Source organism: Hibiscus syriacus, unplaced genomic scaffold, assembly GCF_006381635.1.
Source record: "Hibiscus syriacus cultivar Baekdansim isolate YM2019G1 unplaced genomic scaffold, ASM638163v2 tig00110156_pilon, whole genome shotgun sequence".
Taxonomy (NCBI): domain Eukaryota; kingdom Viridiplantae; phylum Streptophyta; class Magnoliopsida; order Malvales; family Malvaceae; genus Hibiscus; species Hibiscus syriacus.
Window position 1 is genome coordinate 212,314 of NW_024062606.1, and position 15,978 is coordinate 228,291.

At 35.6% G+C, this 15,978-nt stretch overlaps 1 protein-coding gene and 2 pseudogenes across 1 annotated transcript; 2 read left to right on the forward strand and 1 right to left on the reverse strand.

Annotated features, from left to right (window-relative positions):
* Window positions 1-7,287: 7,287 nt before the first annotated feature.
* On the forward strand, window positions 7,288-9,593 carry LOC120215898 (annotated as a pseudogene).
* Window positions 9,594-9,842: 249 nt separating this feature from the next.
* Window positions 9,843-11,469, reverse strand: LOC120215737 (annotated as a pseudogene).
* Window positions 11,470-12,264: 795 nt separating this feature from the next.
* LOC120215899 (F-box protein SKIP31-like) lies at window positions 12,265-15,118 on the forward strand. Its single transcript, XM_039213426.1, is given in 10 exon segments — window positions 12,265-12,429; window positions 12,513-12,644; window positions 12,646-12,732; window positions 12,821-12,894; window positions 13,292-13,360; window positions 13,771-13,885; window positions 14,301-14,475; window positions 14,557-14,675; window positions 14,787-14,847; window positions 14,926-15,118. Coding segments are annotated over 10 exon segments (969 nt in total). The 5' UTR covers window positions 12,265-12,363; the 3' UTR covers window positions 14,997-15,118.
* The last annotated feature ends 860 nt before the right edge of the window (window positions 15,119-15,978 follow it).

A 15,978-nucleotide genomic window follows, 5' to 3' on the forward strand; every position in this document is an offset into this window, starting at 1 on the left:
CATAAAGGCTTGATTTTGTAACAAAACTTGGACTGATGGTCTTCATTCTTACAAGTAGATGTCCTTCACTTTGCCCTCTATTGTAGAGGGTGATCCTTGGTTTGGGTTGAATCAGTCGAAAAAAATTCATGCTCAAATGGAGACAACAATATATATATATATTCTTTTTTATGACGGGATATTGAAAGAAAGTCGTTCATAATTTCATACACGAAAGTTCTTGTAGAAGATGTATCTCTAGAGGGATAAATATTCAAAATTAACATTTATTCGTATAAAAACAATATAATTAATACATGATAGAATTATTTTGAATAAATTTCCTTTACATATTCTTCTTCTTCTTCTTACTTCTATCATGCCCCAATTGTTCAAGCTTATATTTAGAAAGTTAATTCAAGATGCTCCAACTTGTTTTCCATGTCGAACAATTCTCGTGCAAGTGAGTATCTCGTACTCGATGCCTTTAGGTTTTATTGTTGTGTAAAAAATGAGGGTTTTGTGTCTGAGAAGATAAGAGTGCTACTTTATTGCCTTAAACAGAGGTAAATGTATGAATTTTGGTGCCTCAAAGAGAGGTAGTGTCAAAAATTAGTTTTTGGTAGTGATTATGAATTATTTAGGGTAAAGAATCGAGTGATTGTGTTTTGGGCTTAAGATGTGATAAGAAAGGTCTAATCTTGTCAATTGCCAAAGATATATAATTCTTGAAAAATTAGAAGAATCTTTAATATAAATGATATTCAAAGAACTACAAAATTTGAACTTGTTTCCTTACTCATAACCTTAGAAGGTGACATAAGTTCAATCATCAAACATTTTTACAAATATTGGGGTAGATATTAAATAAAGAAAAACAAGTTCAAACAAAACAATGCTCTTAATGTAAGTGTAATAAAGCTTTATGGCGGATGTAATGACCTCTTCTTGATTCGCATCAGAATGCCATATTATTCTTTAAATGTCTATGCCCCTGAATCGATATAATTCTGAGTAGTATATGAGCAAGGATTACGTGATTAGGATCAACACCACAAAGTTCTCCACGAATTACTTCACGTTTTCGTATGTAAAAATGCTTAACTAAATGCAATACAGATGTGAAATGCAAAGATGTAAATACGAAATGCAAAGATACAAATGCAAAATGTGTTGATCCATACGATGAATATCATATAATAAGTTTCATCAGAGATAAAAGTCCTCGTTATTCCAGATAGTCCATTTTCACATACATGTTTTTGCTTGTACGCATGGTCTAAAGTAAGTCAATGTTTTCCTCGAAGCTTCGTCCTCGAAAACTATGCCCCTCAAGTGTTCTATGACATCCTAGACTTATGAAGAAGCTTTATTCAAAATATAGCCCACCTCGGATGATGCCCTTGTGGCATTAGAGTTGTGCATTAGGTCTTGATGATTAAAGGTGTAACAGTTGTAGGCAATATTTTGTAGCTGCATCATTGTTCGGATCAAGTGATCACCTCTCAAATCTTAGATGTTATTTTATCGATCAACTTTGATGTTTGATCTTCAAGCGAACTTCCTCCTTATTTTCTCTAAGCTTCAATTAGCCATCATCATATGTCTGTGTAGCAACTACTTGATTGATAAACTTTTTCTCTATTTATGAAAATTTTTTCCAATCGGAGAGTCATCTACAGATCAACACCTTCATGTTATGCTATGATGATTATGCAATACAAAAAGGTTAAAAAATAAGAAAATTGAATTAGTATAGGTAAAATAATCGATAAAGATAAAATTTTTATTCAAAGATGAATATAACACCTACCCTATCATGATATCTACCCAAATATGCTCTTATTAAAATAATCATCCTGCCCAGGCATGCTTTCTACCTGATATGCTTTATTCCGCAAAATATTCCTAACCATATGGTATCTAGTTCACATGCTCTCGTTCGGAAAGAAACTTATTTTGTGTAGCAAAAAGTGAATGTGCAAAGTTCTTCCTCCTTTGTGTACACCTATTAGGGTGACTATTGTCGGACAACATTTCGTCACAGCCTATGATGGGCAAGAGTTCATATATGCATGGTTTCATTCATAGGAAAAAGGGTACTCAAATTATCCTTGATGTTGGTGCCCCATTGGGATGTCAAACCCTCAATTTTCATCTATTATAGACTTAAGCGGATCAAGTTTAATTCGAGAGAGTACATTCCTTATGTCTAACACTGAGGGCTGCTCACAAAGTTCATAAGGGTATGTACTCCGGGAGTGATTCACTAGCCTATACGGAGGGTTACGCACGAGGCACTAGTGACTCAATCCCACTTAGTGGAACATAGCTCGGGCATAGAGCTTATGACATGCAAATGCATGTGATGTGTGTGAGGAGGAACTCACAAACCTTTTGACAAAAAAAAACCAAGACTCATTTTGATAACTTTAACAAGTCTGAAATCAATGAAATCAAACTTCAATACAAGTATTTACAAGAGTAAATATGTTGCATGATTATGAAAATTGAAATTAAAATGATTGTATTAATTTTAAAAATAATTATGATTTTATTTTAATAAATTTAGCTTTTAATTTAATTTGAAATTTGAAAATGATTTGGAGTGGGGTTAGGTAGGTAGAATACCTAAAAATGTCTTTTAAAATAATTTTTAGAAAAATCATTTAAAAAGACAAAATTGGTCTACTTATTACCAAAAATTCATTTTAAGGCAATATTGCCTTTGATTTTTTTTTTTTGAAAACAAGAAAACAAATGCATGGTTCATGAATGTAACAGTAATAAATGGCATATATAAAATGGATGAAATATTCACATATCATGACAGATAAATAGGTACAATAAGATAACGAAATACTAAAATAAAATAAAAACACATTGAACATTTATTTATTAAAATATTTTTGTTATATAAATAATAAATACGCATAGATACCTTTATTTAAAATAGAAAATATTTTATGTACATCCTTTTTTAAAAAAATTAAATTAAAAAATATATTATAAAATATTATTAAATATTATATAACTATAAAATATCAACTTTATTCGAATAGCCATTGGAATAAAACTCTAGGTTTTTTAAGGTATTTCCTAAGTTAATCGAACAACTAAAGATTTTATAGATATTAAAATATTAAACAGACACTTATATTCAAAATAAAATGCATGAGTAACTTAATTCATACTAAATTCATACTAGATCAACATAATTATAACTTAATCAAAATAAAATGCATGAGTAACTTATATTCAAACATAACTAAATGGCATAGCAAATTCATACTAGATCAACATAATTATAACTTAATCAAAATAAATATTTAAGATTAATTTGAAAGGGGGCGAATCAAAACAGTGGAGAAAATATAAGGGCTAAACACGTGATAAATCCACATTTATTTCATAATATAATTAAAATAGACAGTAGTTAAAATAAATATAAACAAAAATCAAAGGGACTAAACATATAAATATCAAAGTTGTAAGCAACAATATAAACTAGGACTAAAACATAAAACACGAAAAAGTTTGAAGGTTTAAACATAGGAATAACCTCTTTCATTTCATGACCAAAATATGGAATTACAAGACACGAAAGACTTCAAATACAACAACAACAAAACCCAATTCCCATATGCAATGGGGTAAGGGGGAGGTAGGGTAGTAGGCTGCCCCCAACGCTAGGTTGAGAGTAGCTTCCGTGGAAGACCTCCGGCAGTCAGAAAATTAAAAATATAGATAAAATACAATGCATGTATAAATAAATACATAAATACATAGTTGAACAGTATTCATATGCAGTCATTAATATCATATGCGCGTTTGTAATAGGCAGTAATCCCTGCAAATAAATCCCTGGGAAAAAATCTCTGCATATAGACAGAAACGTAAGACCCGACTAAATTTAAAAGTGAAGAGAATGTTACACAGAAATCAACGATAGCAAGCCCAGTTCTAAGCCTTCATAAATACCAATAACAGAAACGTATAAAAAGTAGAAGTCATGGAAATTACTACAAATGCATTAAAAGAAGACAGAGATGATACACCCTAGAGATATGACCCACACTACTCGACTACCCTAGTCTTAAGTCTCCATACTTTCCTATCAGAGGTCATATCCTCGGTAAGGGCTAAATCCATCAAATCAGATCTCAAGCAGTCTTCCCACTTCCGCCTTGGTCGTCCTCTCCTTCTGGCACTGTCGACTGTAATCGACTCTACCCTCCTGACCGCATCCGACGATAGACGCCTAAGGACATGCCTAAACCACCGTAGTCTTCCCTCCCTCAATTTTTCGGAAACAGGCACCACCCCCAAGGAAATCCTAATAGCAGAGTTTGTTATCATATCCCACAGAGTCTAAAGAGGCCAAAACGCTCCGTTTTGTGACACATATATAAGAAAAGTTATAAGGCTTTAGACACCCTAAGCATTTTTTTTGTTTCTTCAGCCCAAAAAACCAAAGTGAGAGAGATAATTCTCTCAAATCTATTTCACCCTCCCTTCAACTTTCCAAAAATCGACGAGTCTTCGCCATGATCGTCATCACTAATCGACGATGACCACTGCCCGTCGGAGGCGATGCAGAGAGATAATTACCCCCAAACAACGCGTCCCGACTCTCTTGACACGAATATGAAGTCTAATTACCTTAAAAAGGGTTAGATTGGTGTAAATCTAGAGATGAAGTTTCAGTTATTTCTAACTCCGATGACCCTCCTCTTTTCTCCGGTAAGTCTATCCCTTTCTGTTTTATATTTTTTCCTTTTTTACTGGTTCGAACTTCTATCTTTTTTTTAGTTTTCTTTGTTTTGTTTTTCTTTTCGAAGAATTTCCTCATATTCTCCTCTGTCTCCTCTTTTTTCGAAAATGGTTGCCTCTCATTTTTATGAGTGTTGCTTTCATGTTTGGTGAGATTCCCATATTTTTTGGATATAGTTCCTGAATATTCCGGGATGTGTTTGGTTAGATTGATTTTTTTTACTGGTATTGCTATTGTTTTTTATGAGATGGAGCGATTGAGAATGACTTCAGCAACAGTGACAATGAAAGTGGAGACTCTGACGACAACGACAGGAGCTGGTGGACACCGTAGGGTTTCAAACCTTAAAATAGTTTGGGTCTTAGGTCGGTTGGATTGGATGAGTTTGGGATTGAACTATTTTTTTCTTTATAATGGATCTGTATATAATAATAATAATAATAATAATAATAATAATAATAATAATAATAATAATATCTCGGACAAAAACGAGTATCTATATACTTAATATCATAATTTGATATTCGATTAAATCCAACTTATCATAAACACGAAGTAAATCTAAGTTACAATTAATTTGATCAAAATTTAATCTAAATTAAGGGTATGATTGTTTCACGTAAGACATTTTTCGGAAAACGTTTTTCTCACTTTTCAGTATTTAGTTGGAGGAAAATAGATTGGTCAATGTAAAACATTTTCCTGGTAAACATAATTTCCTTTGCATTTTCTGGAAAATGACTTACGGTTTAATTTTCCGTAAGTTATTTTTTAAACTTTTCACTTCAAAGCATAAATAGTCAAAATAATATTATTTTATAAATTTAATATTAATATGATATTTTAGTATAATTTTAATAAAAATATTAATTATTAACATATTTAAAATATATTTATTAATTTTTAATATATAATATAATAATATTATTATTACACTAATATACTCAATTATATTATAATAATATATGATACTATTATCTTCTATTTTAATAATATATAATATTAATAAAAATATTATTTATTTCTTAAAAATAATATTATTGAATTATTAATAGTGAATACTTTTATTTATGTATTTAACATTAATATAATAGTCTAATAATATAAAAAATTCCTTAAAATATTTTTATTAATAATTTTAAAATATAAAATAATATTTTTATTTTTATAGATATTCAATATAATTTATCATATTTTATTTTAATAGAATACTAGAGTTAATATTTTTATTTATAAAATTATAGAAATAATATTTAATAATAATATGACATAAATAGTATTAAATAATTATTCTAATATTTTTAAAATAATAATATTAAGTTTTTATAATAAGTAATATTATTTATTATATTTTATATTTGTAATAAATAATTTCTAAAAAAATTATCAACTAGTGGAAAATGGTTTATACAACATCTTCCAAACACTATAAAATATTTTTCAGAAAATATTTTCAGAAAAATGTAATTTATTTTAAAAATATTTTTTGAAAAAAGTTTTCAGTGAAATAAATTGACCCTAAATACAGTTTAGATATAAAATTATCCTACTTAAATTGTATCCGAACAGCAGAATTTCACCTCATGTGTGGATATCCCGTGCCCCGTGAATGTAACGCAGCATACGTGTTAACAGCTTTATGTTTTGACCGAGCAGTACGTGCTTGCCGACAGATAAAAGAAGGAAACACGATCGATCGGAATTAAAACGATATGGGGAATTCTATACTTCTTTTAGGGCTTCAGAACCTGAGAGATGCCGTTAATTGCTTTTGTTGTGGCCTAATTCTTCAGCAGCTGGTACGCTTATAATTAGAAGAGATCATCGTATGATATACAGAAAACCAGAAAGGGATTGTTGTAAGACTGTTACTGCTGTACTTTTAATAATCTTTCGACACCACTCTCGTGACATTTGCATTTTGCAAGAATCAAGGTGACACTCATGGCTTTGAAACCAAAATCCAATGAAGATTCGAGTCTAGTATAATGCATATTTAAAGTGCCAATTAACAAAGACAAAGTGAAACGCATAATTTAATATTATTACATGGATATTTACGACAAGACTTGATGATAAAACTTGAAACAGCTCAACGTTTGACAGTGAGAAATGCTTGCCCACATCATGTCTCCTATGCAGTTTTCTTGCACACTTCTCTCTTAATAACAACACGATGGGAACACGACTCATGCTCTAACCCTTAGACCTACTTAAAAAATAGATATGATAATGCTGATATATAGGAACATGAACTTACGTAGCATTTTATATCAGAGAGTAAAATTATAAGAATTTATATTAAAAATTTAAAGAATAAAATTAATAAAATTTCAATGAGTTAAAAATAGGTGATTAATATAAAATAAAAATAAAAAACTTATAACACGAGATGCTCTATCGTATCTTTCTCTTTCCAACCATATATAATGTGAGTGTATTTATATGCTCTTCAGTTCAGTTTGGGAAGCGAAGTTAAAATCAAACTTGTTAACTTCTCTCCCTTGTCATCATTCCCCCAGGTCCCAGTCCAGCTACGTTAGCACCTCCACCTTCAATCAATATATCACTTGATTTGCTTTAGCCATGCCTCTCAACTTCACAGCACCGAAACCAGAACATGGCAGCAGTAGTGGCCCTTTGTCAACACTGTATCCCATAACTCTGAAGGTAAATCAAGGACCAACAACAACATCACGTATTTTCCACTATTCTTACTGCATAAACATTAGTTTATCTCTTTTGTGTGTCTCTTTTCTCAGTTCGAAGAGATCGTATACAAGGTCAAGTTGGAGCAGAAAGGATCGTGCTGGGGTGGGTGGATTAACCGAGAAAAGACCATACTCAATTGTATCTCGGGCGTTGTTTGTCCAGGAGAAATACTAGCAATGTTAGGCCCATCGGGAAGTGGTAAAACCACCCTCCTTACGGCTCTTGGAGGCCGCCTCACCGGCGAGCTATCCGGAAAGATAACATACAATGGCCAGCCTTTTTGTGGTGCCATAAAGCGAAGAGTAGGATTCGTGGCTCAGGATGATGTTTTATACCCTCATCTGACAGTGACCGAGACCCTTCTATTCACTGCACTGCTGAGGCTACCTGACAGCGTGAACCGAGACGAGAAAGTCCGATATGTTGACGGAGTTATCGCCGAGCTGGGACTCACGAGGTGCCAGAATAGCATGATCGGGGGGCCACTTTTTAGAGGAATATCTGGAGGGGAAAAGAAGAGAGTTAGCATAGGCCAGGAAATGTTAATCAACCCGAGCTTACTTTTGCTAGATGAGCCCACCTCTGGTTTGGACTCGACCACGGCACAACGGATCATGATCACAATCAAACGCCTGGCTAGTGGGGGCAGAACTGTTGTCACTACCATTCATCAGCCCTCTAGTCAACTGTATCACATGTTCGACAAGGTTGTTTTGCTCTCCGAGGGCTGCCCCATCTACTACGGTTTGGCATCGGCTGCCCTGGAATATTTTTGCTCCATTGGTTTTTCAACATCCATGACTGTAAATCCAGCTGATCTCTTACTTGACCTTGCTAATGGTAATTCTTCAGCTCTGCTTCATTGTATATTGGAGATTAGGCAATGAATTCTTACTTCCTGAACATGTTCAATGCAGGAATTGGACCAGATTTCGCACATTCAGTGGAGCAAGTTGACAGTACAGAACAAGAACAGAAATCTGTGAAGGATGCTCTTGTTTATGCCTACGAGAAAAATATTTCTGCAAGACTGAAAGTCGAGTTTTGCAATTCAGATGTCAATAGCTGCATGAGTACAAAAGAAGCTTCTGCAAGTAATTTTCTCTGAAATCCATCAAATTTCCTTGATTACTCTTTAGTTTAGAGCTGAAATGAAGTAGTAATTTTTCATGCATTAAATAATGCAGGGAATGACAAATCAGAACAGTGGTGCACAAGTTGGTGGCATCAGTTCAAGGTGCTGCTCCAAAGAGGGGTTAGAGAAAGACGGTACGAAGCCTTCAACAGGCTTCGAATTTTCCAAGTCATCAGTGTTGCCGTACTCGGTGGACTCCTATGGTGGCACACCCGGCTTCTCACATCGCAGACCGCGTAAGACCTCGTCTTTGATAACCAATGCAGTAATTAAGTAGCAATGTGACAATGATGCTAAATAAATGTTTTTTTACATCTTCTAAAACAGATTGCACTTCTGTTTTTCTTCTCCGTATTCTGGGGATTCTATCCACTCTACAATGCTGTATTCACATTTCCTCAAGAAAGAAGAATGCTAATCAAGGAACACTCTTCTGGGATGTACCGCCTTTCGTCTTACTTCCTCGCTAGAACATTCGGCGATCTACCGCTGGAGCTCGCACTCCCAATAGCCTTCGTGTTCATAGTCTATTGGATGGGAGGTCTTAAACCTGACCCTGTTACCTTCATCCTATCTTTGCTGGTGGTGCTTTACAATGTGCTTGTCTCTCAAAGCCTGGGACTAGCCATCGGGGCTATTCTCATGGATGTTAAACAAGCCACTACATTAGCTTCAGTAACAACGCTTGTGTTCCTTATAGCCGGAGGATACTATGTTCAACAAATCCCGGCCTTCATAGTGTGGCTAAAGTACCTGAGCTATAGCTACTATTGCTACAAGCTTCTGCTTGGAGTTCAGTACAAGGAGGATGAGTATTACGAGTGCTCAAAGGGCGTATCGTGTAGGGTTGGGGATCTTCCGGCCATCAAATCTGTGGGTCTGAATAATTTGTGGATAGATGTGTGCATTATGGCACTCATGCTGGTCGGATATCGACTCATCGCTTATATGGCTCTTCATCGAGTGCGGTTGAGGTAGATTGAGATTTCGGACATGACTGTTGCAAGGAGTTTCCCAAAAGTTGGTATACTAATGACTCAGAAGTTGTAATTTGAGGTTGATATCGAACGTATTTTAAACAGATGGAATGTTGTGAAAACACATGCAGACCACAATTGCAGTAAAGAAAACAGACCCTATTACTTTAATTTTACTAGGTTGCTATTAATGAATCATATTTGATACATAATATATTTGTATCTGAAAGACATTATTGGTTCGGTAATATATATATATAGCCCCCTAAAGTTTGTTGAGTTCACTTTCCTTGACAAAAAGTCCATGGAAGCCATAGGGAACGCGCTGTGGCAGCTTCACGGTAGCCACAATGTCAAGATCCGGCTACTTTGCATCCATCACCAAAAACCTCAATTCTCCGGTGTTCTCATTATGAACATACGTCAACAGATACCGGTCATCCTCTAAATTCTCGGCTTCCTTAGCAACAAAGAAGGGCACCCCACCGTAACATCCAGGCCCGTACATCCTGCTTGCCTCCGTACATTCATGGGACTCTCCTTTTGAACAAATCTAGCCTCACTACTCCCGACATTTTTGGCAGTGGCTCACTAACACCAGAGTATACATACATGTTCTTTTTTGCCAAGTAAGAATGGTTTATCACTGCCAATTCCAGTTTCCTCGAAGATATCGGTTGCCTTGTTACCAGCCCTGTGTGTAGGTCGATTCTAACTTTCTCCACCCTGCTGCACACAAGGTCGAATCTCTCGAATGCCTGCTGTATTGATGTTACACTCGGTGCTAACATAACTATTGCATTCCCATCGTCCTCCTCCCAAGTATTCACGAAATGCACAAGCATTCACGAAATGCACAGGGTTGAACCCTGGCACGTCGAACCATCTCATTTCCGACTCGTTTTTGGCTTATCTAGGGATGACTCCGACTCTTGCCACTTTGGTCGGATTTGAAAAAATAGGATTCCCTCCTTGGAAAATCATTTCTTTAGGCTTTTTCATTCTCATTTCTATGTCAGAAAACAAGGCGTAATTCTTCGTTATTGCAAAATCATGGAAGAAAGACGGATGGGGCATAGACATAATGTGCACATCCGGATGTTTATTTCCTTTTGCATCGAAGTAAAAGTACGTTAGAAATGGATGAATTGGACTGAACAGGAAAGCGAAAGCCTCGCTGCTATCGGGGTCTACCTTGGGGGTGAGCGGTCATGTTAGTTAACAGTGTTCCACCAAAATCATGGCGTCCCAATGTCTCTATATCACCATCGGAGGTCAAGCGTAATGCGTATGGTAAATCACACTCGTGGTGCGCGTATAGACGGTCTCCAAACAAGGCCAAGCTAGTGTTAGCAACACCAATGCCATTTGCAGGATCGTAGTGACCGAATATAATTCTAGCTGCCAAAAGAAAAGCACGAGCAATGCAAGAGGGCAGGCTGGTGAAGCTGGAAAAACAAATTGGTAACAACAGGAGACCCCAAATTTTGCTCAGTGGTATATTTGTGTGTCTTGACATAACGGCTGCAAAGAGTGGCTCTGCCTTGGGAAATTCTAAGGGAGTGAAGCATGCCATCACCATCAACCAGGTGGTAGGAGCCCCGAGGGAAGTACTGCGGGTTGGGGCCATTGCGTATGTACGCACCGTCTAGGCATGAAGGGAGGGCTCCTTGTATCACCTAACACTCTGTTGGAGGGAGCTCATTAACAGGTGCAAAGTTTCCCAACAGCATTAGCCTCGGATCAACCGCAGGGCGGGGAGGGAGGTCTATAAAGTTGTGGATAATATCGTCGAGTGTATCGAATATACTTGCGCGTAGACTTTGGGTATTAAAAGCTTGAGACTTTGTTTCATTAGGCTTGGTGCTAAGGGAAGGTCGTAATGATTGCATTGAAATCGGCCTAGAGACAAATTTTGGTTGAAAGCAGGAGAGAGCGTTCATCACACCCAAAGCCCAAAGTTTTTGTTGATTTTGACAAGGAGAGCGGGAAATCTCTCTCTCTATCTCTCCCTCTCCCCCTCCCCCTCCCCCTCCCTTATAATGGTTAACCAATAAATTAACAGAAGTTTATCATTTTAATTCAAACTTCATGAGTTTAAAATTATCAAGCTCAGTTTAAACTCGAAATAAATAATTAAAATTATACTTAAATAGCCTTAAGTTTAAAATTTTTAAATTTTACTTGAAATAAAAAATTAAGACTTAACTTGAACTCGAATCCAAACCTAAATCTAAAGTACATAAGTTTTTATACTATATTTTTAAAAAAATAACATATAAATATTAATATTATTCTTAATTTAATTTTAAAAATTTAAATTTTAATATATTATTTTTTTAAATTACTCATGAGTTTTTGAATCAAATATCAAATTACTTATTTTAACTCGTTAAAAATTTAAATAAAATTTAAATTCGAGTTCAATTAACTTAAATATTCATTGAGTCATCTCGAACAACTCGTATTTTATCTCGCCTCGAACTATACTGTATTTTCTCCATGCCCTCAAGCTAACGTCTCCACTAAACCCCCACAGAAAAGATATTTTTACGCTTATGTGTCGGATTCGGAAAGGAACGTAAGAATAGAATCGGATATATTCGACCCGGAACCGGTCCATCGTGTACATGCTTGGTCGCACGTGCAAGCTGTCAGCCTACCTTCGTATCTAACCAATCCATCCATCTGCCAGACATTGTTCGACCTTTTCAAACAATATATTAAAAAAATCGATTCCATTGTCGGCGGCGAATTAATCGTCCGATCACCTTCCGATCTGATCGATGACCTCTTCAGACGAAGAAGATGAGTTATTGGCGATCTTTCTCGAATCTGAACTCTCCGATGAGGTTCTCTTCCCTACCCTCTTTCTTTTCTTTACCGATAATAATTTTATGCTTCTCTCATGAAATTGAATTGGTTCCAATTTTAGGAGGAGCCAGAACCCAAGCGGTTGCGCGTTGTTAAGGGAGATGAGGAAGAGGAAAAAGAGCGTGAAGGAGACGGGGATTCTTCTTCGAATATGAATCCGAACCCTGGCCAAGTGAAGAACACCAATAATAGGGAGTGTTCCTAGGGGGATTGAGAGTGGTACTTTCAGCAAAATTCCACCCGAGTTGTTTACTCATATCCTCAAATTTCTCTCATCCGAGGTCCTTTTTCTGTCCTGTTTGACTCTCTTTTCCCCCTATAAAAAAGTATCACTTTTTCATATTGTGTTTGTTATGTATGAATTTACAGGATCTTGTATCTTGCTCGCTGGTGTGCAGTTTTCTGAATTTTGCGGCATCTGATGAATCCTTATGGCGTCGCCTGTGAGTGTTTTATTGCATTTGATTTCTGATATTCAAACTTCCAAGTCTCTTCCTTTCTGCCTTTTAGATTTTAAATTTTGTTGATTGTTGCTACTCCTTGGCCAACTTATCTATTAATGCATAATTAAAGTCTTCCTCTGTAAGATAAATGGAATTTTAGTGATTGAAGGTTCGTTTCCTCTTCCTTTTAGTGTTCAAGTGATGTCTAGGTTACGAATTCATTGGATTGTTTTAGTTAATTTTGCAGATATATATTAATTATTGTTTTTGTGAAGGTTTAAAGGTGTGCTTTTATCACACTTCAACTTATCTATATGTATTTGTATTCAATCCCGACCCTTTCAGTTGGTAAATCCTTGCTTTGCTACTTGAAACAAAAAAATTTTAACTTGTCCAGGTATTGTATGCGATGGGGTTTGTTGCCTCCAACAAAAATGCGGGAATGTCCTTGGAAGAAGCTTTATATATTCAGGTACTTTTGGTTTATGCTTCTCAATTGAGGATTCTTTTATATTTTAAATTTTCATTTTTTTTTAACACCTTGCATATCTATCTTGTGTAAAGGATCTTTATGATCAGTTAGCTGGCATTCAGCCTCCCTTGCATACTTATTTTACCTTTGCTCATGACTAGTAAATAGTATGCCACTGTTTGAATTTATTTCGTGAGAGGGCATAATATGCATCTGTGGCAGCTATATGTATCGTATTAGAATATGAATAGAAAAACTGGTGTCTTCTTTCTAGTGTCAGCTTTTAGCATAATGTTCTTTATTGAGATTTTCTGTGTACTTCTTGTGGTTAAGTCAGCTGGTCTGCATGCTTCTGCTTTTCCCTATAACATTATCAACTTTATGGTAAAACATATTTTTCTTTCACAGCGCGATGAAGAGGACATGAGTGAACTTGTTAGGAACTGTCCATCTGAATTTAAAGAGTACTACATTCAAATGCAAGCAGCTAAAAGAAGTCAAGCACCTCTTCCTTCTCAGGTAACGAGGTTTTACTGATTTTTGATCCTTTAAAAGAGGAAAAGATGTTTTAGTTGCTATGCAGTGATGATACGGTAGAGATAGCATGTCATGGTGTCCTAATTTTCACAAAAATGTGTTTTGAGTGATGGATATTCCATTTAGTTCCATTTCTGTCAAAAGCTATACTGACATGCATGGTAGCAGGAAATTTTCATTTTGAATGCAACGGCTTGCTTGAATAGAAACATGTTTTTTGTATCCTGTTTCCTTGACATACTGAAAGATTAAGTATTGATTCAGTCTCTAGAGGCATGCATGAAGATGTTCAATTCGCTTTTCCACTCATGAACCGGAGCTGAAATGTGTCCTTTTGGCTGTTTTCTTCTCTCTCTTTCTCCTGTTTGTGTTTGACTGTTTGCATGTGCATGTGAAGGTGAAGGATGACTCAATAATTCTCGACAAGACTGTTGCTGATCAAGTATCTATGTGGAAAAGTAGTCGGGGCCTGGCTGATAAGGTGGTCACTGACCATGCTTGTTCAGGAGAAACATGTACCTACTACCAAATTGGGGATGTATTTGTTTGTGAGAAGACTGGGCAGGTTCATGGTAAGAAACGTTTTCATCTGCTTCCAAATTATCATAGGTTATGAATTTATGTTTTTTTGTTTATGTTCTTTCTTGTCTCAGTATGTGATGATACTTGTAGAGAAGTCATTTTGGATCCCAACAATGAGCTTTTGGTCTGCACAATTTCAGGCCACTGTTTTGATAGGTTACTGTCTCCATCCGAAATGGAATTGGATAGTGTGAGTAGAAATTCTCTTAACTATTTGTTTTTCTTGCAACATTAAAATTCTTAAGCTATTTATTCATACATTTTCCAACACCCTTGCGTGCCATGTCAAAAAAACCTGCAGGAACAGCAGCAAGCTAGTGGCACCGATGAAGTGGAACCATTTATGGGATCTGGCCGCTTTGGTAATAACTCATTCATGTAATCCCTGATTTTGTTTGCATCTGCATGTATCTCATTTTCATTTAATGATGCCATGACAGCAAGGGCTTACTTATTGGGATACAACTGCGAGGATGAAAAAGAGCTGGAAGCTGCTTTGAGGTTTTGTTGATCCAAATCTTTGATACTTTTCTTTTAGGTGGGTTTTAGTAAATGTCTTGGTTTGACATTGATATTATGGATGTTTTAAGTTGCACAAGATAGATAATTAGGTGGTAATGTATTTACCTAATATTATGTTGAAATCTAGAGTCCCGGACTCTATCATTTATTGCATCACGGCACATGAAAACATGGGTGATGATGGAGATAGAAACGCAATTACTGGTTTATGGCAGAGCTTTAAAATAATAATTAACGATTCGTAGTCCCTGGAAAAGTTGCAATCCACCGAAGGATGCTACTGTTGAAAAGAAACAACAGGGCTTCAAAGGTTCCGTTGAACTTGAAAATTAACCCATCCCAAATAGTATGAACCTTTGGGCATTGATTATGATTCTCGAGGAAGGGCGTACTATTCAGATGACATTTAGGCGAGTTGATATTCTGAGTATCAAAACAATGATCTTACCGTAATATCCATAATGTTCTTATTCTATTACTAAAACATCGCTTTCTCTATGACTATGAGTGAGTGAACATTTTTTTAAGCATACGAATTACAAGGTACTGCTTGTAGGAAATGATCTTCCAAACCACCAAGAGCTCTTTGCAGGAACTTCTCTATGATTCTAACAAACTAGCCGACCTTTTCCTCCTGGGGCAAGTGGCTGCAATTCTTAATTAGTTCAAGCTTCGAATGAGGGATGGTTCGTGACAGTCTCAGCATTCCGAGAAGGAACAATTCGATCGGTGTAACCCTTGACAATCAAAACTATGTTTCATTGAGACAATAAAGAGTGTAACCATTACATTCTGCCTATTCATATCAACAATAAAGCTACATAGCAGACTAAAGAAGTACAATCAGCAGTGTATAATCATTTGCCAATAAGTTGAGGATCTAAGTGATACAAAAGAACTAGGCCAAATAGGGCTAAAGTGACAAAAGAGATAAATATTAGGACTAAATTTATCATTATTTCAAAAGTAAT